A 23001-nucleotide genomic window follows, 5' to 3' on the forward strand; every position below is an offset into this window, starting at 1 on the left:
AAAAGTGGGTAGGAGTGAATTCCATCTTGCACCCCACGTCTCCAGCCATTCACCCAGTCTTACCCCTGAAATGGGAGGCCTGTTGAGTCGGCGAACTAGAGCCACTCTCACCCATGCAAATCTAAGGATAATTCCAAATAAACAGGAGTTCATGGTTAGCTCAGGATTAAAATCGAGTTACCTAATGAAAAGAAAATCAGTCTCAACAGTAAACGACATTATAAAGTGAGAGTGGTTTTCTTCATGGTCCGATCTTATGCAATATTCATTGCATAGGATGTCCCCACTCACATGTCTCCACATGTACAATTTAGTGATCACATTGTTTATATCATATACAAAAGTGGGCCGCATCCATAGTGTCCCCAGAATAAGGTACTCAGCCTTATCCTTATACTATAGATCATTCTGACTATATACTTGAACTTGATCCCCTCTTATGTCTCTACATATAGTTCAAGTAATCATACTATAGCCAGAGTGTTCTTAGTTTATTGGATTTAGATTAATGATCGTAAAGTTCACTTTATTCAATAACAATTTTTACTGAATAAACATCAATAATAACTTTATTGAAAATAGAATATATCTTTGTTTACAAACTATGAGTTTTAGGACATAAAACCCAACAAACTCCTACTTGGACTAGAACTCTAGTGGGGTTTTATAACGTTGAGTAGAGAGAAATACAATAAACTAGGGCATCACATCCTCATGCCTTTTCTCCCACTTGCCCTAGATTACATAACTCGTAGTCATAGACTCACTAAGTGCCCTTCAAACACTTTAGCCGTGAGGGGCTTTGTAAATGGATCAGCAATGTTGTGCTCTGAAGCTATCTGTGTGATGATCACATCTCCTCGTTGCACAATCTCCCTTATGAGATGATATTTGCGCTCAATATGTTTTCCTCACTTATGGCTTCTTGGTTCTTTTGAATTTGCAACTGCTCCACTGTTATCACAATAAAGAGTGACGGGAAGATGCATATTTGGAACGACTTCCAAATCAGTTAAGAACTTCCTAAGCCATACAGATTCTTTCGCTGCTTCACAAGCAGCAACATACTCAGCCTAAATGGTGGAATCAGCAATGCAACCTTGCTTTATGCTTCTCCATATTATTGCTCCTCCGTTCAGAGTGAAGACAGATCCTAATGTCGATTTCCTCGAATCTACATTGATCTGAAAATCTGAGTCAGTGTACCCTGTAAGAATCAGATCCTAAGCACCGTACATTAGCATATAGTCCCTCGTTCTTCTAAGATACTTGAGGATATTCATAACGGCAGTCCAATGAGCACGTCCAGGATTGGACTGATATCTGCTGACAATTCCCACAGCATAGCATATGTCGGGTCGGGTACATAGCATAGCATACATCAGACTACCGACCACTAATGCATAGGGAATGTGTTTCATATCCTCAACTTCTTGAGGTGTCTTAGGACTTTGTTCCTTCGACAAATGAACTCCATGCCTGAAAGGTAATAATCCTTTCTTGGAGTCCTGCATCTTATATCGAATCAACATTTTGTCGATGTACGATGCTTGAGACAATGCTAGTGTTTTGTTCTTGCGATTCCGAACAATTTGGATTCCAAGAACTAACTGAGCCTCTCCCAAATCTTTCATTTGGAATTGTGTCGCCAGCCAATGCTTAATGTCAGTCAGAATTCCCACATCATTTCCAATGAGTAGGATATTGTCAACGTACAACACCAGGAAAGCTACTGTACAGTTGACTATCCTTTTATAAACACAAGGTTCGTCAACATTCTATTTAAAGCCATAAGATTTGATCACACTATCAAACTTTATATTCCAGGATCGAGATGCTTGCTTCAACCCATAAATGGATCTTTTAAGCTTGTAAACCCTTTGCTCGTGATCCTGTTCAATTAACCCCTCTGGTTGAGCCATATAGATACTCTCTTCAAGATTGCCATTTAGAAAAGCTGTCTTAACATCCATTTGCCAAATTTCATAATCATAAAATGTGGCAATAGACAAGAGTATTCTTATTGATTTAAGCATAGCAACAAGAGAGAAGGTTTCTTCATAGTCCACCCCCTCTCTTTGGGTATAACCCTTTGCTACTAGTCGTGCTTTAAAGGTCTGTACCGGTTTGGTCACGTTTCCTCTTATAGATCCATTTGCAACCAATAGGTTTTACCCCATCTGGTTGATCTACAAGTTCCCAGACTAAATTGAAGTACATTGACTCCATTTCAAGATTCATGGCTTTAATCTACTGATCTCTATCCTCATCATTCATTGCCTGTTTATAGGTCAATGGATCCTCAACGCCATCATCAGGTATGATGACTTGAGTTTCTGCCAAACCCAAGTAACGATCGGGTTGAGTTATAACCCTCCCACTACGTCGAGGCATTCTCAACTCTTGAGAAGGATGAGATTGACCAGAAGTGTCAACTCTATCAACAACTCTGGTTGAAGGACCAGCTTGATCAACAACTCTTGTTGTTTTATCAGTAGCTTCTTTAGAAATCTCACTTAATACTAGTTTGCTACGAGGTTGATGATTTCTTATGTTGTCTTCCTCTAAGAATATAGCATTCGTTGATACAAACACTCTATTTTCTTGAGGATCATAAAACAAACCACCTTTTGTCTCTTTGGGGTATCCTACGAATAGACATAATTTTGAACGAAGTTCTAATTTCTTGGGATTTTGCAACAACACATGTGCTAGACATCCCCAAATTCTGAAGTGACGTAAACTACCTTTACGCCCTTTCCATAACTCATAAGGTGTTTATGAAACACTCTTAGTAGGAACCATGTTCAAAATGTATGTAGCAGTCTCCACTACATATCCTCAAAACGGATCGGGTAATTGAGTGAAACTCATCATAGACCGAACCATGTTTAATAGAGTTCTATTTCCCCTTTCTGATACACCATTTTGTTGAGGCATACCAGGGGCTGAGAGTTGAGACCTTATTCCATGTTCTATCATATAGTCCTGAAATCTTAGATCCATGTACTCTCCTCCTCGATCTGATCGAAGTGTTTTAATAGTTTTACCTAATAGATTCTCAACCTCAGTCTTATACTCTCTGAATTTTTCAAGAGCTTCGGACTTGTGATGCATTAGGTAAAGATAGCCATACCTTGAATAATCATCAATAAAACTGATGAAATATTCATACTATCCTCGTGCTTTGACATTCATTGGACCACAGAGATCTGTATGCACGAGTTCTAAGGTTTCTTTGGCTCTATAACCTTTTTCGAAAAATGATCGTTTAGTCATTTTACCCTCAAGACGAGACTCACATGGAGGTAAAGAATTGTCTTCTAACTTATTTAGAAGTCCTCTTTTAACCAATCTCTCAATCCTATTGAGATTAATGTGGCCTAGTCTTAAGTGCCAAAGATATGTATTAGGAGAAATCTTTTGTCGTTTATTTTAAGTTTCAGCTGTTTTAAACATCTCAGTATTTAAAATAGCTTTTGTTTTGCTCGGTTTTAACATATATAAGTTGTTTTCTAGTTTTGCAGAACAAATATGAATACCTCTTTTGCAAATGAACACTTCATTGATTTCAAAAGACACTTTATACAACTATTCTAATAAACAAGAGATGGATATTAGATTTCTTTTCATTCCAGGAACAAAAAATACATTATCTAATATAATGAATCTATCTCCAAAAAACTTTAAATTTCCTACTGATCTTGCTGAGACAACCTCTCCTGTTCCAACCCTGAGTGTTATCTCGCCGTCCGCAAGCATTCTCCAGGAGCTAGTTTTCTGGTAAAAAGAACAAATATGATTAGTCGCCCCTGAATCTAGTATCATATTTCTACAACGAGTAAATCATATTTACCTTGTTGTGTCTTTTCGGCTTTCTTCTCTGCAAGGTATTTTGGGCAGTTTCTCTTCCAGTGCCCGTTTTCGTTGCAATGGAAACATTTTCTTTTATGTGCTTTTTGAACCTTGTTCTTGCGGTTAGTAGGAATCTTATTTTTCCCTTTTCCCTTTTCCCTTCTTCTTCATCAAAACACTTTTAGAAGTTGAAGGTCCAGACTTATTTTTGGAGGACGATCCTCGTAGTAATTTCTTCGAGATAGCAACATTTGCTTCTCCTGTTTGTCCCTTGTTCGTTAAGAGGGACTGATAAGTCTGTAGCTCATTGAGAAGAGCAGTCAAGTTATATTCTATTTTGTTCATTACCACATTGGTGCGGAACTGGAAGAAGCTCTTCGGAAGAGACATCATGATAAAACTGACTTGACTCTTCTCATCAATGACAGCTTCATTTTTTTCTGCCACATTGAAATGGACCATCATGTCTAGGACATGTTCTCTAACTGAGGTCCCTTCTTTCATACGGTAGTTGTAAATGTATTTTATGGCTTCATGTCTAAGGGAGAAGGACGGTTGTCCAAACATCCCTTTTAGAGATTCCATAATCTCTTTAACAGTACCCATAACATCGTGTTTCTTAGCCAAAACATCAGATATGCTGGCTAGAATGTACACTCGGGCTTTGTCATTTGCCTTTATCCATCTGTCATATGCATCCCGAACTGTTCGGTTTGTATTTGAGTTGGGGTTTGGAGGACACTCCTCAGTTAAAACAAACTTTAAACCATCAATGACCAGTATTGTGTTTAGGTTTGATTTCCAAGTTGTGTAGTTGTCGCCGTTTAATTTCTCAGAAGCGAGTAATTGTACTATTGAGTTTGTCATGCTGTGATATAAAGAAAATTCTATTAGTGATTTGACTTAATCCTGTTTAATCCAATCAGTTTTAGCAAATGTAATAATGTACCCAAATCATTATTAATTTGCAACGATACTTTAGTGAGTTAGAGCAACTGCTACCGAGGGGCAGTCAATCACTCATTCACTAAACCAAGACATTCTTGACTTAAACACTAATTCCAGAATAACTCTTGTTCCTATAGTGTTTCAGTTATCGCTATTTTGGTCAAGAATACACTAACTCTTAGTAATTCTTCGCAAGTGTGACCCATCAATTTCAGACCTCAGAGATCGGTCCCAACAACGCTATCGAATGGAAAAAGCCAAAGTTGAGAATGGACCTAAGAAATCCTATCCATTTCTGGAGTTTGCATTGTTCCGACTCCCATGTTACGACCCTCCGAATTGGTAGTTGCTCTGTTTGCATTGTTCTGACTCCCATGTTACGACCCTCCGAATGGTTAGTTGCTCTAGGGCAACATGCAGGCGGAACATGGGAATCTCACGGTGCAACCTAGTGGTGGAGACCATAGGACGTGTTGACTTCATTCTCCCACTTACTATAAATACTTTCTCAATTCACCTTGTTATTGACTCATGCAAATACCTTCCAAATGGAGGACGCTCCCAGGGCGACACGAGGCCGAGCATGAATCTCACTGTGTGAATTTTACAGAGAGCGTGAAGAGAAAACGATGTATCTTATATACCTTTTTCCTCCCACTAAGTATTTTAGATGGTTGGGTATACTCATTACTTAAGTATATTCCGGCTAATTAAATATAACTGAAGTCTAGGTGATTTTTCTAAATCTTACATCACTTAAGCATGCTCATAAAACTAGGCTAACTAAGCTCAAGTACTGGTCCGATCTCCAAGTAGTAGGTGTTCCATAAACCGTCAACTTAAGTACCTTCAGCCTTAGACAAGATCGTGCCAGGTGAGCTTTCTCGTAACCGCAATTTTATAAGACATCGACCTATTTTAACTGTTAAAATTGATCGTGCTCGGTTCTTAACCCTTAGTGAGCATGCACTTATCTTTATTATAGATTTTAACGTCTATCTCATTTTATGACGTTGAAAATAACCTATAACATGCATCTAACATACTTTATATAACAATTTATATAATCATCCTTCCATGCAATAATATAACAATTTATATCTATCACTCATGGAACCCTAAGACATGCATACTATACATTATATCACTTATAACATACTCGGAATGCATAAAACATGCTTAGCCTATGGTGGGATTTTAAATCTATATGACATACTTTATGCATATACATTTTCTATTTAATTAAAACATACATTCATAATGCATAATTAATTAAACACACTAAAGCGGGTGGGTTTTGGCATTTTAAAGCAAGCAATTAACTAAATTATTACATTAATAATTAAAAATAACTTGAGCCGCTCCCGAGGATCACAAACTGGGCGAACCAACCCTTAAAAACGTTGAATCGGTCCCCAACGACAGAAAAAACACCCGAACCGCCTCTTCCATCTTCTTCGGTTCAGCTTGCTATCTCTTCCATTTTCGATCAATTACAACCTAAAATGGACTCTAATGACTCCATAAAAATTACAGACCTTTCTTCATTCATTAAAGCCCATACACCTTAGGCTTATTACAATAATTGTATCAAATGGAAGCATAAAAAAAATGTCAAAACCAAAACCATCCACTTTAGCAACCACAAATTTCATTCATGAAATGGTACCCACCATGATCAAATTAATGAAAATTAAGTGCCTAAAACTTGCTCTGATACCAAATTTGCATGAACATGCAAACATGACTCTTTAAATAGAGTGATCATGATACGTGGAAGGTCTTCTTCACATACAACGCATAACCTACGATGGGTGAGCCACTTACTTGGTAGGCCTTAGCTGAAGTACTTCCTAAAATATAAACGTAAGCTCCTAGCTTCTCGTATACGTCATGCGCTTCCGTTGGTGGTTGGTTTCTATTTGATCATTCGACACCTTCATTAGTATTTCACAAACATAATTAATTTCCAACTTGAATTTGTGAAATACGGCCTTAAAATGATCTATTTTACCTTAAACGGGGTCGAAGTCAAGTTCGGGATGGTCAAAACAGTGCCAAACAGGTCAAAAATAGGTTTTTCGAGTCGAATAAGCCGCCAGAGCCGAGAAGCCACCATCGAGCCGATCAGGCCGTCGGAACAAAAGGGGTGTCACCCTGCAGACGTGCCACGTGGCACAACCAGAGGGCGATGCGTGTGTAGTGGTCTCGGGTTGAGGCGTCGCACTGGCCTCGCCAACCAAGTTGTCGCCGCCCTTCTCGCCAAAATTGGCTCCTTCGCCCAATGTGGCAACTCATTCGGCTTCAACATTGTCTTTGTCCCTTGCTCTAGGTTTCCCTTTCTACTTCTTGGGGTTAGACATATTCTCACCAGAGCCAAGGCAGCATCGTCGTTAAGCGACAATCCCTCTTCATGGGTTAGACATATTCTCGCCGAAACCAAGGCAGTATCGCCGCTGAGCAACGATCCCTCTGCAATTTTCGATGGCCAAGAAAGTGTTTCTCTACACCTCCTCTAATCCAGGTTGTTGACATCTTCATAAAAAGTGTTTTTCAACCTCTTTGAAATTTTCAGATCCAATCTTTACGTTCGTTCAAATCCAACGCTCAGCTTGCGATGGGGTGTTAAGGATATTTAGTAATAAATTATAGTTTACCATATATATTATATTTGATATTTTATTATAAAGCAAATATCTCATATTTGAGTGATTACCATAGGTATCTTTCCATTTATTACTCTTTCCATATTCTTGTAATTTATTTGATTATAAATAAGATAACTTTCACATCATTTAGGTGCGGTAGATTAATCAAACATTATTACTAACGCACCCCAAAGGGATATGTTAGGTCGAATGAAGCCTTTGTCTAATAAGTCTTGGAGTTGTAATTTAAGTTCTTTTAGTTTTGTTGGGGTCATGTGGTATGGGGCTTTAGAGATGGATCCCGTTCCTAGTTCAAGTTCTTGTAACGACCGCTCTCCGACGCATCGAATCACAAATCGCTACGTAGACTCTAGGGTAAAAGCCTTACAACATTTCTATTTTATAAAAAGGGAGACATAAGAAAATTAAAGTTGCATTAAAAATCCAAATAGTTTCAAAACATAACGGGATCTGCGGAGACACATCAAAAGAAAATCTGTTACAAAATAGCATAAGTTTTCCCAAAATAAACATCAAAATGACATCAAAATAGCATACAAACCTAAACACCTATTTTGCATGCGGAAGCTATATAACCCTAACTATAATCAAGGTATAATTCTTCACGTTATCGAAGTTCAACACACATGAAACTAATGTTACCAACCCCTAAGTATGATACTAGATCGTTTGCCCATACTCCAAACTGACTCCTACAAGCATTTCTTAGAAACTTGCTCCATGCGGTTACTTACTTGCTGTAGGCTTCCCAAGCTTGTTTTGGGTCTTCAACAAATTTTCAATTCCTTCAAAGAACTTCAATTAGGTCCTACATTAAGCAAATATATCAAAACTTTAGAAGTTGGGTCCCACTGTTGTTGCCGCAATCAGCAGTTCCCGAGGATCTCATAAACTGAAATTTGATGAAATTCGATATGTAGTTCTCAGCGAAAGTATTCGCAAACGGGAAACTAGAGATTCATCAGGCAATGCTCTCAGTGTTGATCGAAGGGGAAGAAGCAAATCAAAGGGCTCAAACAAACATGGGCGTTCAAAATCAAAGAACCGAAAAAAATCTCCAAACAAACCTAACGTAACGTGTTGGAGCTGTGGGGGAAAGGACACTTTCGGACAGATTGTACAAAACTAAAGAAGAAGCGGAATCATAAATCTGAAGATGATGATGATTCTATATACACAACAGAAGATGCTGAGGACGTTTTAATCCTTAGTGTGGATAGCCCAGCTGAATCCTGGATTTTGGATTCAGGTGCATCGTTCCATTCGTCTCCAAGTAAGGAATTGTTTCGAAATTTCAAATCAGGAAATTTCGGGAAGGTGTATCTTGCCGACAACAAAGCCTTGGAGATTGAAGGAAAGGGAGATGTCTCCATACAAACTCCAGCAGGAAATCTATGGACATTACGAGATGTCAGATACATTCCTGGTCTCAAGAAGAACCTGATCTCTATTGGTCAGTTGGATAGCACAGGCTATGCAGCAGAGTTTGGAAAGAGTTCCTGGAAGATTGTGAAGGGCGCCATGGTTGTTGCATGTGGCACAAAATCCGGAACCTTATACACTACTGCAGAGTGTATAAACATGACTGCTGCTGCTGAGAGTGCTTCCAATTCAAGTCTATGGCACAATAGACTTGGACATATTCGGGCTATTTGGATCATAACCTCCTTGGTTACTGCCTTTATGTCAACTCGTCCGAAATCAACTTGCACTCATGGCTCCCTTGTGATGAGGGCCGACGAGTGTACTGTTTTTCAACTTAGTGCGTCAGAGACTATGTTTGCTTTTTCAAGATGGTACTGGATATCTATGTCATAATCTTTTACCAGCTCTAGCCATATACGTTGTTTCAGTTCAATTCTTTTTGTGTGAACAATTATTTTAGAATTTTATGGTCCATGTAAATTTGGGTCTTTTTGCCATACAGGTATTAGTTCAATTCTTTTTGTGTGAACAAGTATTTTAGACTTTTATGGTTCATGTAAATTTGGGTCTTTTCGCCATACAGGTAGTGTCGCCAAATTTTAACCCGAACACCACCGCCGTCAACTCCAAATTGTGCATAGGATAGTTTTTTTTCGTAATCTTTTAATTGGCGTGACGCATACACAACAACCTTGCCATGTTGCATCAGTACACAACCTAGCCCCTTTTTGGATGCATCACTGTAAATCAAGTATCCCGCAAAGCTTTCAGGGACCGTGAGCATTAGGGCCAACACTAGTTTTTGTTTTAGATCTTGAAAGCTAGCCTCACAAGTATTGTTCCATACGAAAGGTACGCCCTTTTTTGTCAATTGAGTGAGAGGCGAGGCTATTCTAGGAAAGTCTTGGACAAGCCTTCGATAGTAACTTGCCAATCCCAAGAAACTTCGTATCTCGGTGACCGTAGGTGGGCGTTTTCATTTCGTGATGGCTTCTCTCTTGGTGGGATCCACTAAAATTTCATCTTTAGACACTACATGTCCTAAGAACGAAACCTGTCATAGCCAAAATTCGCATTTTGAGAATTTTGCATACAACTTGCTCTCCTTTAGAATAGCAGGCTTTTTAGAGTTGTTCTTGGTGTTTTTCATCCATTTTCGAGTATATCAAGATATCGTCTATGAACACGATCACAAATGTGTCTAGGCACTCCATGAATACTCGGTTCATTAATCCATGAACACTGTTGAGGCGTTGGTGAGGCCAAAGGACATTACCACAAACTCATAGGGGCCATATCTACTTCGAAAGGTTGTTTTCGGTATATCTTCGTTTTTAATCTTAATTTGACGGTATCCTGATCGAAGGTCTATTTTGGAAGACACTGTTGCCTCTCGAAGTTGGTCAAATAGGTCCTTGATGCGTGGTAATGGATATTTGTTCTTTACCGTCCTCTTGTGTAATTCTCTGTAGTCATTGCATAAGCACATAGAACCATCTTTCTTTTTAACAAACAACACTGGTGCACCTCAAAGGGATATGCTAGGTTGAATCTTTGTCTAATAAGTCTTGGAGGTGCAATTTAAGTTCTTTTAGTTCTGCTGGGGCCATGCGGTATGGGGCTTTAGAGATGGGTCCCGTTCCTGGTTCAAGTTCTTGTAATGACCGCTCTCCGAAGCATCGAATCATAAATCGCTACGTGGACTCTAGGGTAAAAGCCTTACAACATTTCCATTTCATAAAATGGGAGACACAAAAAAATTAAAGTTACCTGATAAGCATTAAAAATCCAAATAGTTTCAAAACATAACGGGATCTACGGAGACACATCAAAAGTAAACCAGTTACAAAATACAACATACACGTGCGAATCCTCGGGCACGTGCCAACATACAACATACAACGCATAACCTACGACGGGTGAGCCACTTACTTGATCGGCCTTAGCCGAAGTACTCCCTAAAATATAAACGTAAGCTCCTAGCTCCTCGTATACGTCTTGCGCTTCCGTTGGTGATTGGTTCCTTTTGGATCATTCGACACCTTCGTTAGTATTTCACAAACATAGTTAATTTCCAGCTTGAATTTGTGAAATCTGGCCTTAAAATGATCTATTTTACCTTAAATGGGGTCGAAATCAAGTCCGGGAGGGTCGAAACTGTACCAAACAGGTCGAAAACAGGTTTTCCGAGCCGAATAAGCTGCCAGAGCCGAGAAGCCACCGCCGATCCGATCAAGCCATCGGAGCCGAGGGGGTATCGCGCTGCAGACGTGCCACGTGGCACAACCAAAGGGCGACTTGGGTTCTGGTTGTGATGAGCTGTTGGGTTTTGGTTGCGGTGGGCTGGGCTGAACTCTATTGTTGGGCCGAGGGTTGAATCGTTGGGCCGAGAGGGTTTTGGATCGCGGATCGGAGATCAGGCCGGACTTTGTCTTCCTCGCTCGATTGCTAGAGAGTTTTTTCCGACGACTCTCTCTCTCTCCTCAGTCACGTCATTCCGACGTCCTTCCTCCGTTTTCGAGTCTCCTCCTCCCCCTAATACCATTTATGTTGTTTGTTTGGTTCGTAAGGGCCTAACACTCTCGGATTTGAGAGGGTTCGAAAATTCGACGTTTTGTCACCCTTACCTAACGGTGTACGATGTGTAAGCAACGTCGAAATATATCCTCGGTGTGTAAAGGTCACTGGGATCGTTTTTGTGGTGTAGATCGGAGGTTTCAAAGTCGATTTCGTATGGTTTGGCTTCGCTAGAGCGTCGTCGGTTTCTTCCTCACTCTCACGTTTTTTTCGTTTTCTTCCTTGCAGGCGGTTTGGCTGAGGGTCGGGGTCTGTTGTTGTGGTGACCCCTGAAGTTTGGCGAGGCTTGTGGGTCGCATTTGAACGAAAACTCCAATGTTCGCCAGAGTTTTCGGTCTCGCCGACGACCATGGAACTTAAAAATGAATCCAGCATCAAGAAAGCTTAGTACATTTTTTTCTTATTCTGTAGTAGAGGCATATATTTTTTGCGTAAGAAAACAAAGTAAAATTACCAAATATTAATATCATTTCAATACTTAACTGATTGCATACAATTAATTAGACATCACATTATAACAAACATGTAAATTAGGTCAAACATGTAAATTAGGTGGAAAGAAAAAGGATGAGATGGAGGAATGGAGAAAAAGGGAGAGAAAGCGAAAGAAATTAAAAATTTTAAATAAAAGATAAATAATAGGGGAAACTGTTCTTTTCTAAAAAAATTCCTCCACTCTTTATAGCATATTTTTTTTCAAATGCTATAAAAAGCTTTTCTAAAAATTTCCTACCACTTTTTATAGCATATTTTCAAAAACAAAAATGCAATATTCAATCACTATAAAAACACATTTTTCTTGTACGGTCAGCACAAGCGCTCTTGTATTATTTCTTGATTTGGAAAACATAGGAAGAAGGGATGAAGTTCAATAGAATCAATGAACCTAAACCCATCTTCTTCTTCTTGTTTTTCATTATCTTCATATTGTCCTCAGACAACACTAGGTGCTGCTCATCTGCTGAATTCGGTCATGCACATACTCAAGTAAATTTATTTTAGTTCCAATATTATAATGGAGGATTCATCACCTTCCTCATATATTTTCTTACAAATACCTATTTTTGCACCCAAAAAAATCTAATGCATTATACTATGTCAGCCCATCTCTAATCATGAAGATCAAGAGTTGACCTTGTCAAGAAGAGGATTGAGTGGGCTGGGATCGTCGCCACCAAACTGCGACTCGAAGTGTGGGAGCTGCACGCCCTGTACTACGGTTCTTGTGTCGGTGCCGCCGGGACCTTCAGGCGTCGGTGATGATTTCCCGAAAGTTTGGAGATGCAAATGTGGGAACAAGCTCTACATGCCCTGATTGGAAAAGGCATACCCCCCGGCCATGTATGCTCTTATATGTTACTTATCCGCTGATGAGCCGAAGTAGGTCGTATGGGTCTGCTTCATTCATACCCCTATCATAAATCATGTATAGATTATTGTGTAAACAAAAAACACAATGATTATATACTCCTATTTTATCATATATATAAGTGCAGATCATCTCATTAACTACCATACCCAAAAATTTATCAATAACCTATTAAAAATACAACTTTATTAATAAATAATAATAAGATTTATTACTAAGTAAATTAATTTCTCACTCAAACAAAACATAATGTGATTGTGATTGAGAATTGTAGACTTAGAAATTTTATCTAGATTCGAGTTTAAAATAATATATTTTATGAATTTAAAATAATATAAAATATTTTTATAAAATATAATATGGTAGTAACATTCGTGAATTGAGCTCCCCGTAAATGTTATATTATATTCTATAATGTCTTTTATCATATTCTATATTGAATTTATACAAAAAATAATAATAATAATAATAATAATAATAATGTTGAGTACATGTTAATGTGTATGTTTTAATGTATAATATATATTTATCATGATATCATGTTATATTCTATAATGTCTTTTATCATATTCTATATTGAATTTAAAAAAGAGATAATGTTTTGTACATATTAATGTGTATATTTTAAAGCATGATATATATTTATCATAATGTATATCAAGATTTATGAAAAAAGTATTGATATTTGTATCGTATATAATTTATTATTATAACATATGTGCAAATAAGATCACAAGATGAGCGGTAAAATACCTAACCGAAAAAATAAAAATAATGATAAAAGAAACCAATAATTTAAGAGCGAATAAATAAATAACTAAAGAAATAGAAAGATAAAAAAAAATAATAAAGAATTATGGGTGGGAGGGATAATTAAGAAAAATTAAAGGAAAGAATATAGATAATTGTAAAAAAAAAAAATTAAAAATCCATATTTATTGCCCACCATAAATATAAATATATATATATATTTATATTTATAAATATAAATATATATATATATATATATATATATATATATATGAAGAAATATAAAAATGAAAAAATGAAAAAAAAAAATGCAAATTTTGAGCGATTTAAAAAAAAAAAAAAGATGGGGATGGGCTACGACCGGAAAGCCCGAGTGAAGAGGAGGGAGAGAGAAAGTGGAGGGCATAGGGCTATACGAAACCGAAAAAGATCCCATTACCAATCCGACTGCGGACGAAGAAGGCGAACGCTTCCGCTGAACAAAGAGCCAGAAACCCAAGGTCTTTCTTTCTTTCATTCTTTCTCTATTTCATCTGAGCTCTGTAAATGCATGCTTTTGGTTTAACTCTTTGGAACCATGGATTTTCTTTGCTGTCTTCCATCTCCCATATGGCATATGCAATGTAGCTGTTCGAAGTAAGTATATAGATTCTTTTTTTTTTTTGGCCAATTTTGGTTCAGGCTTTATAGACATCTGCTAGACAATGTCCGAAGAAGAGCTCAGCTCGGGGTTTAGGTTCAAGAAGAAACTCAAGCTTGCGGCTGGTAAATCTAAGAGTTCCAAGAGCGGTGTTCATGGAAGGAAGAACTTCGATAGGAGCACAAGAGATAGCGACGCAATTGCAAGAACTGCGAGTGTTGAAAACGCTGCCCGGAAGGGAAAACAGAGGACTCCAATTGCTAATGTTAAAAGACAGCGAATATATGGTGCCCAAAATAGTGATATGAAGGTCACCTCATTCAAGTCTCATTCGCGAAGAGGACACGATGCTGGAGTAGCCGGGAAGAGCAGTGACGCATATGCTTCTTCACTTCTGGCTTCTAAGAGTTTAAGCCATTCTAGTTCACAAGGCAAACGCTCTATTAAAAAGCAAGAAAATGATATCAGAAGTCCGAAAGTGTCATATGAAAGAAGGAAAACTAGGGGGGAAAAAGATCTCTATGTGGAATCCGTAAGGAAGACACATTCCAAAAACACCAAGGATTTGAGCAACACAATGGATTCTACTGTGAAAAAATCATGGGGTATAACTCCTTCAGATCCTACCAAGAAAAGAGTTTTCAGGACAACAAGTGCAAATGGTGATCCAGAGATACGAACAGATAAGTCAAAAAAGAGGAAACGGGTAATTCGTATAGATCCATACGATGTCTCGAATAAGCGGCTGGATGATGGGATACTACCTGATGGTGAGATCATATCCATGTCTCAGTTTCCTACTAATCCCATTGATTGCTTGGATGTAATTGAACTACTTTATTTTTTATTATGCTGAGCTTAATGATAGATGTATCGTCCTACCTTTGATTCCAGAAAATGCCAGACAGGAGAAAGCAAAACCAGAGGAAAAAGATGAGATATCAAGCAATGCTCAGTTCCGTGCAATACAGCCTAGTAAATCTATCATTTCGTTCGTAGAAGATAATGTAATTTGCATAGCCATGTGTTGTTAAGTCTGTTTCCCCGTTAGGCATCAACATTTTTTGTGTTGTTCCATTTATGATTGTTTATTATGTCGTTGACAGTTGTTGGGGCGTAGGCGCATGATTGAGCTTAGAAGAGCAGGCTACAACACTGATCTCTCTGCCCCATTGGATAATATCCCCTTTTCTAGCAGTGCTGAGAGAGAAAGAATTGAAGAAAATGTACGTATGCAATATTTATGCAACAGAAATGTTAATATATATATATATATTTTTTCCATTCCCCAATCCTATCATTTTCCGGGTGGAAACTAATTGTAATGCGCAGGTATTCAGGAATAAGTTAACCTTCTTTGCTGCTGCAAAAGTTTCATCATCTTTTCCGACTCCGGATTTGCCAGAAATCGCATTTGCTGGTACGTATTCGAAGTTTTGCACTTGCTTAGCTATCTGATATTCTCGATACATTAACTAGTAGTTCTTGAAAATCTAATTTACATTTGTAGTTGTATCAGATAATATTTGATATATTTGCCATTGTGTTTTTGACGTTGAAATGTACTGCTATCATGAATTAGCTAGTATTTCTTAGAGTCTCGTGTACCTTTGAAGATATTATGCGAGTGAATGGGGGAGGAGGCTAGAACAACCTGTCTAAATAATATTTGAACTTAATTCCAAGTCATGAAAAAATGACGGTTTTACTCCTCCCGGTCTCCACAACCCTCATGCTTGGGTTGCTACAATATTATGGAATTTTTGGATTGGACATTAGTTCCTTGGAAGACATTTTGATATTGCCTTAAATCTTCCTTCATGGTAGGAAGATCAAATGTGGGAAAGTCATCACTGCTTAATGCCCTTACAAGACAATGGGGTGTTGCACGGATGTCTGACAAACCTGGTCTTACTCAGGTGACGACGTCTACAATTCTGGGTAGATATTGTGTTGGAAATGTCTGGTAACACTTGATAATGTTTGTTCATGTACAGACCATTAATTTTTTTAATCTGGCAACAAAGATGTCTTTGGTTGATTTACCTGGATATGGCTTTGCTTATGCGAAAGAAGAAGTTAAGGATGCTTGGGAGGAATTGGTAAGAATTTCTATTTTAAGTTGGCCTTCCCCAGAAACTGATTGTTCATAACAGCAATGGGCAGCCAACTAATTGACTGAAGACTTGTACATCTTAGGTGAAAGAGTACATCGCAACGAGAGTTGGTCTGAAACAGGTATGCTTACTTATTGATACGAAATGGGGGATGAAGCCAAGGGATCAAGAGCTCATTGATTTGATGGAAAGGTACCAAATTTACATGCACTGAACTTTCTGTATATATGATGTATTGTTGTGTTGATGCTTATGAATTAATTCACTGTGATAGATCTCAAACTAAATACCAAATTGTATTGACAAAGACTGATACGGTCTTCCCAATGGATGTAGCACGTAGAGCAATGCAAATTGAAGAGGTTTATTACTCACTCCCCTTATGATTATAATATCTCTTCTAAACCCATTATTTGTTTGTTGGTTTCTTTCTTCCTTTCTTCTTTTGAGACTGACAATTATTGGCCACAAATTTTTTTCAGAGATTCCAGGCAAACAAGTCAATTGTCCAACCTCTGGTATGAGCAAAAGTGTTTGTTGAGTTAATTTTCTCCTAAGTTTCGCCCAAGTATATAATGAGAGATGTAATAGATGTGGTTTATCATTTCAGATGATGGTAAGTTCAAAATCAGGAGCTGGAATCCGAAGTTTAAGAACAGCTCTGGCGAAAATCGCTCGGTTTGCTAAAGTCTAGGTGAGAGGTGCTTACTCGAGTATCATAAAGCTTTTTTCTGCTGGGACATCATGGATATTCTTCTGATCAGCTTAAGTTTGGCAGTCAACTTGGAAACACAATGAAGTCCCTGTCTCAAGTTCGTCAAAGCTGAAGCAAGTGCTGCAACTTGGCTCAACAGTTTTTTCATGAACGTGCACAAACCGAGCACGAAAGAAATATAAGTCATTGTCTTTTTTGGTTGCAATTCAAAGAAGTGAAGCGAATCCGGGAATTGCGCTAAAAAAGGGTCAATCTTGTTGCTTTAAGGCGTGCCTTCCTCTTTGGAATATTACGAAACTGGCTTACGGTGTTTCCCTATTTGTCCTTCCTTCTGCCCTGTATGCGGTGGCCTTACAGTACTACCCCATCTTATTCGTAGTAGAAGAAATGGGCCTGACTTAGATAATTTTAATTGAAAATTATGATTTACATGTTTCGTCCTTTATTATCAAACCTTTACTAGAGGGTCTTTGCTTGGTTGGTTTTACCTCCATGCATTCGACCTGATTCCTGCTCATCATCTATGGATGACGACATTGACAGTTGAGTTGGTGCGCCATTTTGGACTTGTCAACTCCATAAAAGAATAGTAGCCAGCCACCATTATCCTTTTGTGTTAAATATTCTAACCTTATCAGATTGTTCATATGATTTGTCTTGATTTGGGGGCCTTTCAATTTAGTCATAAGAAATAATAGAAAGGGAGTGGTTAGGTTAGGTGGAAAAGCAAGTTTCTTGGCATCAAATTATTCCAAATTCCTCAAAATTTTGATAATTTCTTCTTCACTTCACTGCCCTTGATTGTTTACCCTAATCATTTCTTCCTCTTCCTCGCCACGAATCTCTCCTTCATTCAGATCCGAAGGTTAGGGAAGGACGGGCGTTGAAAAAAATGTGTCCGCTGAGATTTATTCTCATATTTCTCTCAGCGACTCTTGCCGGCTTCTTTGTTCTCCGGAACCTCAAATCTCAGCCGCAAGATTTCGAGGCCGACGATAATTCCGAGACCCACTCCAACGATGTGTCTACCAATTCGGCCTCCTCGTCCTCCTTCTCCAAGGTTCTTGTCATTCTTTTATACCGGAATCTCGCATTTCCTTCTTGTTTCTTTGTTTGTGTCTGAACGGAAGGATTGTGGTTTGTTTGAACAGGTGTCCTCGGCAATGCAATCGGGATTCTGGACGGTGGTCGACATGGCCAGCGGCCGCTACTTGTGGAGGCATTTGTTGCCCTCGTCGAAGAAGCCTTCCAATTGATGCGACTGTTTCGGGCTAGGGCTTCTGTATTGTTTGGGTTTCCTATATATCGTTGGATAGTTCTCCTCTTGTATTCCCTTCGAGTTGATTTTGTAAAACCCTTCCTCTTCCTTCCTATCGAATATCGTCGTTAACGTCTGTAAGTCTGTAACAGAGATACTCCAAGTGTTCAGAAATGTGCCCAATCGCAATCGCAATCGCTTCTGATATCAATTAAGATTTCCGAGTTTCTTCCTGTTGTTTGAGTCGATCATTGAATCGTTCATCCGTTCGCGGGCAATCCAATCAGCTTTACGGAAAATAACTCAGGTTAAACAACTTTAAATTAAAGTTGGATTCTTAGATTCGATTCATATTTTAAGATGAAGTTTACGGCAACCAAAACAACTTCAATAAGCAAACAACGTATTCTAATCTGAAGAACCGCGGATTTCGACGCCATACTTCTTTTCCCTGTATTAATTCGGGCGAAACGGAAAATGCACGAACCAACCCAATTGCCTGTAATGAACCGGTTCAAAATCCCGAGCCATTTACGTGAATAAATACCCTTTCAAGTTTTACGCCAACGGTCGAATTGTATTCTTCTTCTTTTTTTTTTTTTTTTAAGCAAATTTCCATCTTCTTCCGAGAGAGACAGAGAGACAGAGAGATGCGGAGGAGGAAAGAGAAGCCGGAAATCCCTAAAACCATGGCTGTTGCAGAGGAGAAGAAGGAAGACGATGAAGATGAAGAAAGGGGTAACGAAGGGAACCGTTTCTTTTCATGCTATCTCTTGGCCTCTGCGTGCCCTCGTTACAAAGGCCATACCTATATTGGGTTCGATTCTTTTCTCTTCTTGCATCCCTAGATCGGATCTTCTATCTGCTTGTCTTCTCTCTGAAATAATGGATTGAAAAACGCCGTTTTCATATCTCTGGATACTCGGATCTGTTTCTCTACTTTTCAATTCTGGAAATTTCTTTACCATCTTTCTTTTGCTTCCTGCCTTAATTAATTGAGTGAGTGGGAACATCAAGAAATGTGAGAAATGCGTAAATCAGATTCACAGTGAACTGTTATTTGGAATTTCAGATTCACAGTGAAGTGTTATTTGGAATTTTCAGATTCACAGTGAACCCTAAACGTAGAATCAGACAGCACAATGGCGAAATTAGATGCGGTGCGTGGCGAACTAAGAGGAAGAGACCTTGGGAGATGGTGTTCTGCATCTACGGCTTCCCCACCAATGTCTCTGCTCTTCAGGTTACATTTCCGGACTTTGAGCTCTACAAATCGCTTGATTGTGCGTCTTTTATGCATCGAGTGCCTTCTACTAGCTGAATGCTCTTCGATGACTTTAAGAGTACACGTTAGGGGTTTCGGGAATTTACCAACATGTGTTGGTGGTTTCCTTTTTAACCTGTATCTTAATTTGATGTTCTAACTGTGAATGCAGTTTGAATGGGCCTGGCAGCATCCTAATGAGTCATTGGCCGTAAGAAGTGCTGCTGCAACTTTCAAGTCTCTATCTGGAATTGCCAACAAAATTAAACTTGCATACACAATGCTCACACTTCCAGCTTGGTGTAGGTATGAGAAAAATTTATACAACATCCAATTTCACTGTCAAATTTGTTGGAAATGTGACATAATTAAGGACAAGATCCTCATAACTGTGAGGTTTTTTGGGTGAAACCAAAGTTAAAGTCTGATAGGGACAATGTCTTACTATTATGATTTATAAAGAAGTAACAAACTGATGTAAATTTCAATCAAATTTGTCTGTCCTGCTTTCTATTCACGTTTTTCTCCTTATCCTTGCAGTTTGAATATTACTGTAAACTACTTCTCAACAAAGTACATGAATAATGCGGCTGGTTGCCCAAGTTTGCCAGGGCATATGAGGGTCCAAGTTTCCCCCATCGATGAGCTCCCATGCTATTCCGAAGGAGATCGATGTGTGCTTGAAAATGAAAATGACTGGGAGTATAATAGAGAATATAAAGAAGTTTGTGATTCTCAAGTACATGATTTGATGACTGAAGTTCCAAATGAAATTCCTCAAACGTTGATGGATTACCAGACAGGTACAGATGGAAGACCTCATGAATTGCGTGGATCCGATGAAGAACTAGAGGACAATGAACAAGTGCCACATTCTTCGTGTACTCCGTCTTATATTGATGTCAGTGTGTCTTATGACTTGCGTGGATGTGATGAACAAGAGCCAGCTTTGTGTGCTCAGCCTTGTATTGTAGAAGGTAGGACTGAAATCATCATCGATGATGGAGAGGAAAACCATTTAGAAGGGAGTGGTACGAAATTGCAGCAGCAACCTGGTAGGAAGAACTTATCAGGAATAGCTACTGAAATCAGCGAAGTTTCATATGGGCTTCCTCCTGTTGAGAATGAGGTTATAGACGTGTCTACCCCGTCTCCCGACTGCAGAACAAGTTCGTATAAATTCAAGAGAAGAGTTATTACTGGTAGGTCTGAGATTATTGACTTGACTAAATCTCCTACGTTTATCCAATTATAGAACGATGGATGAATTTGGATTCTGCAAGTAAGTACTAATCTGTATGCTGCTGTAGATAGTATTTTCAACCCTTTCAGAGGCAACGTGGGCTCAAATTTGGTTGACCAAATAGAGAGGGGAACAATAACATGTTGTTAAGTTATATATAATGGCCTTTTTTTCAAAGGCCATTTTAAGGGGATCAAGTGTGAAAAGAACATTAGAATGGCTTCTGTTCTATAGAACGTGGTATCAATTAACTTGTTCCAAATGAGATCGGACTTGGAACTATAACTAGTTATCTTCTCATAGTAATCTTTTGTTACTATTGGTTTGGTTACCGAAACTCGAGACATGGTTAGGTTAGACTGGACTTCGTCTGTCTGTCTGTCTCTTAGCTCAAACTGTTTTGTTTTGTTTCGTTTCTGTGTTCTTCCTCCATAGCTTTCTAATTTATTAGTTTTTGGAATCTGAATTACTCTGTTTATTATAAAACCAATAAGGATCAGATTTCCCACTATGATGGAAGTTTTTATGAAGATGGATCGCAATTAACGCCTCTGCATCCTGGATTAGCGACCAAGCTGTAATGTGTCCTCCTCATTTCTGCCTTCGTTTTGGGGTCAACACACACACATGGACATCAGCAGTTCATCCATATGCATATAAAGCCTTTTGTCTTCCACATTATTATTATTATTATTGACCAAATATTAATTAACCAAGTAAATATGCATAAAGATTTGAGAGATTAAAGATATTTTATTCCAAACTTGACTCATTCCCATCACAGTGGTTTATTTATATGGACGTTGGAGTTGGTAGATCCTCCTCACTATTGAAAAAGGGAGAGGAAACATGAATAAGCTGAAGAAGGTGAGGACAAGAGACGATATGTGGATTGTGGAAGAAGATTACCACACAGGAGTATCAGCCTCGGTGCCATTCCAGTGGGAGTCAGAGCCAGGCACTCCCAAGGCCAATTTCCCTGAAAATGGGGCCTTCCTCTCTCCTCTCACGCCCCCACCTTCCTATTTCTCCACTAATCCTAACTCCCCCCTCGGCCTTAACTCTTCTAAGACCTTTCATAGAGCCAGTTTCCTCAACAATGTCTTCAGAAAGCTTTCTATGAAGGCCAGTCTGCAGCCTCGGTCGCCCGGCTCTTTGTTGTCATCTTCGTCTTCCAGTTCTAGCAGGGAAAGAGGGACACCTGGAAGCCCGAGGAGATTATCATTTGATTCGAGGGTAGACGATGACAACGGCAACCAAGAGGAGAATGTTGAATCACCTGTTTCTACTTTGTCCTTTGGACATGGAAATGATAAAGGATGCTACCCTAACTTGGTTAAGGTATTCGCTAGAGATTCTAAATGAATAGAGAGTTCTTGACGAACTTTTTTTTTTCTTTCTTTTTTTGAGTTTAAGAACGTGAATCAAACCATCGATATTTGAGATGGTATATACTATATTTACCGAGCTATGATCGGTTGTTTCATGTGGTTATAATCTTCTTTTTTAAATAACAATGTATGCTTGAACATATTCTAAATCCGACGTATTAGAATCGGACAATACCTCAAATAAAGAGGTGAATTTCCATGAAACATAAAAGAAAGTAGATTGAAGAATCACAGACAATCATTATAGAAGGTGAGAGAGAGGGAGTTGAAGATGATATGAAGGCCAATTCACAGTTGACAATGCCAACAATTTGTGACCACATATTATTTTATAAATGTATATAATATTAACGTGGGCTACAACAATATATATTGAAACTGAGATCCACATTTGACCATTCACAATAGACAATCTGAAGTCAACTCTCACTTTTGCAAGCTATGTTGAGATCCCACGTCGGTTGGGGACGAGAACAAAGCCTTCTTTATAAATTTCTTTATATTCCCACATCGGTTGGAGACGAGAATACGAGCTCCCTTGTCAAGCTCAAGCCATGAGCTGCCTTCCTCACAGATTTCTTTATATCCGCATCATACCCATCATTCATCAACACCTGCAGCAATGGCCTCCTTTACAACCTGAAAAAAATGAAAAAATAGAGGTGGAAAGTTCCCCCAGATATTCACAAATTTGATGATTTAACCCTTTTCTTTATAGGAAAGCATGCTTTGATGAAAGCTTTTAAACCAATAAGGCTACCAACTCCATAACAGTAAAAA

The 23001-nt window shown here is 38.6% G+C and overlaps 3 protein-coding genes across 8 annotated transcripts; all 3 read left to right on the plus strand.

Moving 5' to 3' along the window:
- Nucleotides 1–13942: 13942 nt before the first annotated feature.
- Nucleotides 13943–17713, plus strand: LOC111464887. Of its 4 annotated transcripts, none has more exons than XM_023109164.1 (12): nucleotides 13943–14093; nucleotides 14264–15003; nucleotides 15128–15240; nucleotides 15340–15459; nucleotides 15566–15653; nucleotides 16061–16152; nucleotides 16231–16335; nucleotides 16433–16542; nucleotides 16625–16712; nucleotides 16833–16868; nucleotides 16961–17044; nucleotides 17129–17713. In XM_023109164.1, the coding sequence occupies exons 2-11, from the start codon at nucleotides 14298–14300 to the stop codon at nucleotides 17042–17044; spliced, it is 1542 nt and encodes a 513-aa protein (XP_022964932.1). In that variant the 5' UTR covers nucleotides 13943–14093; nucleotides 14264–14297; the 3' UTR covers nucleotides 17129–17713. The 4 variants fall into 4 exon arrangements, with proteins under 4 accessions (XP_022964932.1, XP_022964934.1, XP_022964930.1 ...); XM_023109166.1 differs by having other exon boundaries at nucleotides 14275–15003; nucleotides 16961–17051; XM_023109162.1 differs by having other exon boundaries at nucleotides 14275–15003.
- Nucleotides 17714–17872: 159 nt separating this feature from the next.
- On the plus strand, nucleotides 17873–22316 carry LOC111464889 (structure-specific endonuclease subunit SLX1 homolog). 3 transcript variants are annotated; one of them, XM_023109170.1, is made up of 7 exons: nucleotides 17873–18125; nucleotides 18217–18630; nucleotides 18962–19140; nucleotides 19428–19566; nucleotides 19760–19893; nucleotides 20128–20789; nucleotides 21615–22316. In XM_023109170.1, exons 3-7 carry the CDS (start codon nucleotides 18974–18976, stop codon nucleotides 21644–21646), a joined length of 1134 nt encoding a protein of 377 aa, XP_022964938.1. In that variant the 5' UTR covers nucleotides 17873–18125; nucleotides 18217–18630; nucleotides 18962–18973; the 3' UTR covers nucleotides 21647–22316. The 3 variants fall into 3 exon arrangements, with proteins under 3 accessions (XP_022964938.1, XP_022964936.1, XP_022964937.1); XM_023109168.1 differs by lacking the exon at nucleotides 21615–22316 and adding an exon at nucleotides 20898–21136; XM_023109169.1 differs by lacking the exons at nucleotides 17873–18125; nucleotides 18217–18630; nucleotides 21615–22316 and adding exons at nucleotides 18713–18796; nucleotides 20898–21136.
- On the plus strand, nucleotides 21680–22195 carry LOC111464733. The gene has a single exon (XM_023108977.1). It carries the CDS (start codon nucleotides 21680–21682, stop codon nucleotides 22193–22195), a length of 516 nt encoding a protein of 171 aa, XP_022964745.1.
- Nucleotides 22317–23001: the final 685 nt, after the last annotated feature.

Source organism: Cucurbita moschata, unplaced genomic scaffold, assembly GCF_002738365.1.
Source record: "Cucurbita moschata cultivar Rifu unplaced genomic scaffold, Cmos_1.0 Cmo_Scf00031, whole genome shotgun sequence".
NCBI classification, from domain to species: Eukaryota; Viridiplantae; Streptophyta; class Magnoliopsida; order Cucurbitales; family Cucurbitaceae; genus Cucurbita; species Cucurbita moschata.

Bases quoted from the DNA above. Each gene is read 5' to 3' on its own strand.
- LOC111464733 (XM_023108977.1), top strand. From the start codon at position 21,680: ATGAATAAGCTGAAGAAGGTGAGGACAAGAGACGATATGTGGATTGTG.
- LOC111464889 (XM_023109168.1), top strand. From the start codon at position 18,974: ATGCGGAGGAGGAAAGAGAAGCCGGAAATCCCTAAAACCATGGCTGTT. The intron at 19,141-19,427 runs GTTCGATTCTTT...TGGAATTTTCAG, and splicing joins AAAGGCCATACCTATATTGG to ATTCACAGTGAACCCTAAAC. The intron at 20,790-20,897 runs GTAGGTCTGAGA...ATGCTGCTGTAG, and splicing joins CAAGAGAAGAGTTATTACTG to ATAGTATTTTCAACCCTTTC.
- LOC111464887 (XM_023109163.1), top strand. From the start codon at position 14,298: ATGTCCGAAGAAGAGCTCAGCTCGGGGTTTAGGTTCAAGAAGAAACTC. The intron at 15,241-15,339 runs GTAATTTGCATA...TGTCGTTGACAG, and splicing joins TTTCGTTCGTAGAAGATAAT to TTGTTGGGGCGTAGGCGCAT. The intron at 16,153-16,230 runs GTGACGACGTCT...GTTCATGTACAG, and splicing joins ACAAACCTGGTCTTACTCAG to ACCATTAATTTTTTTAATCT.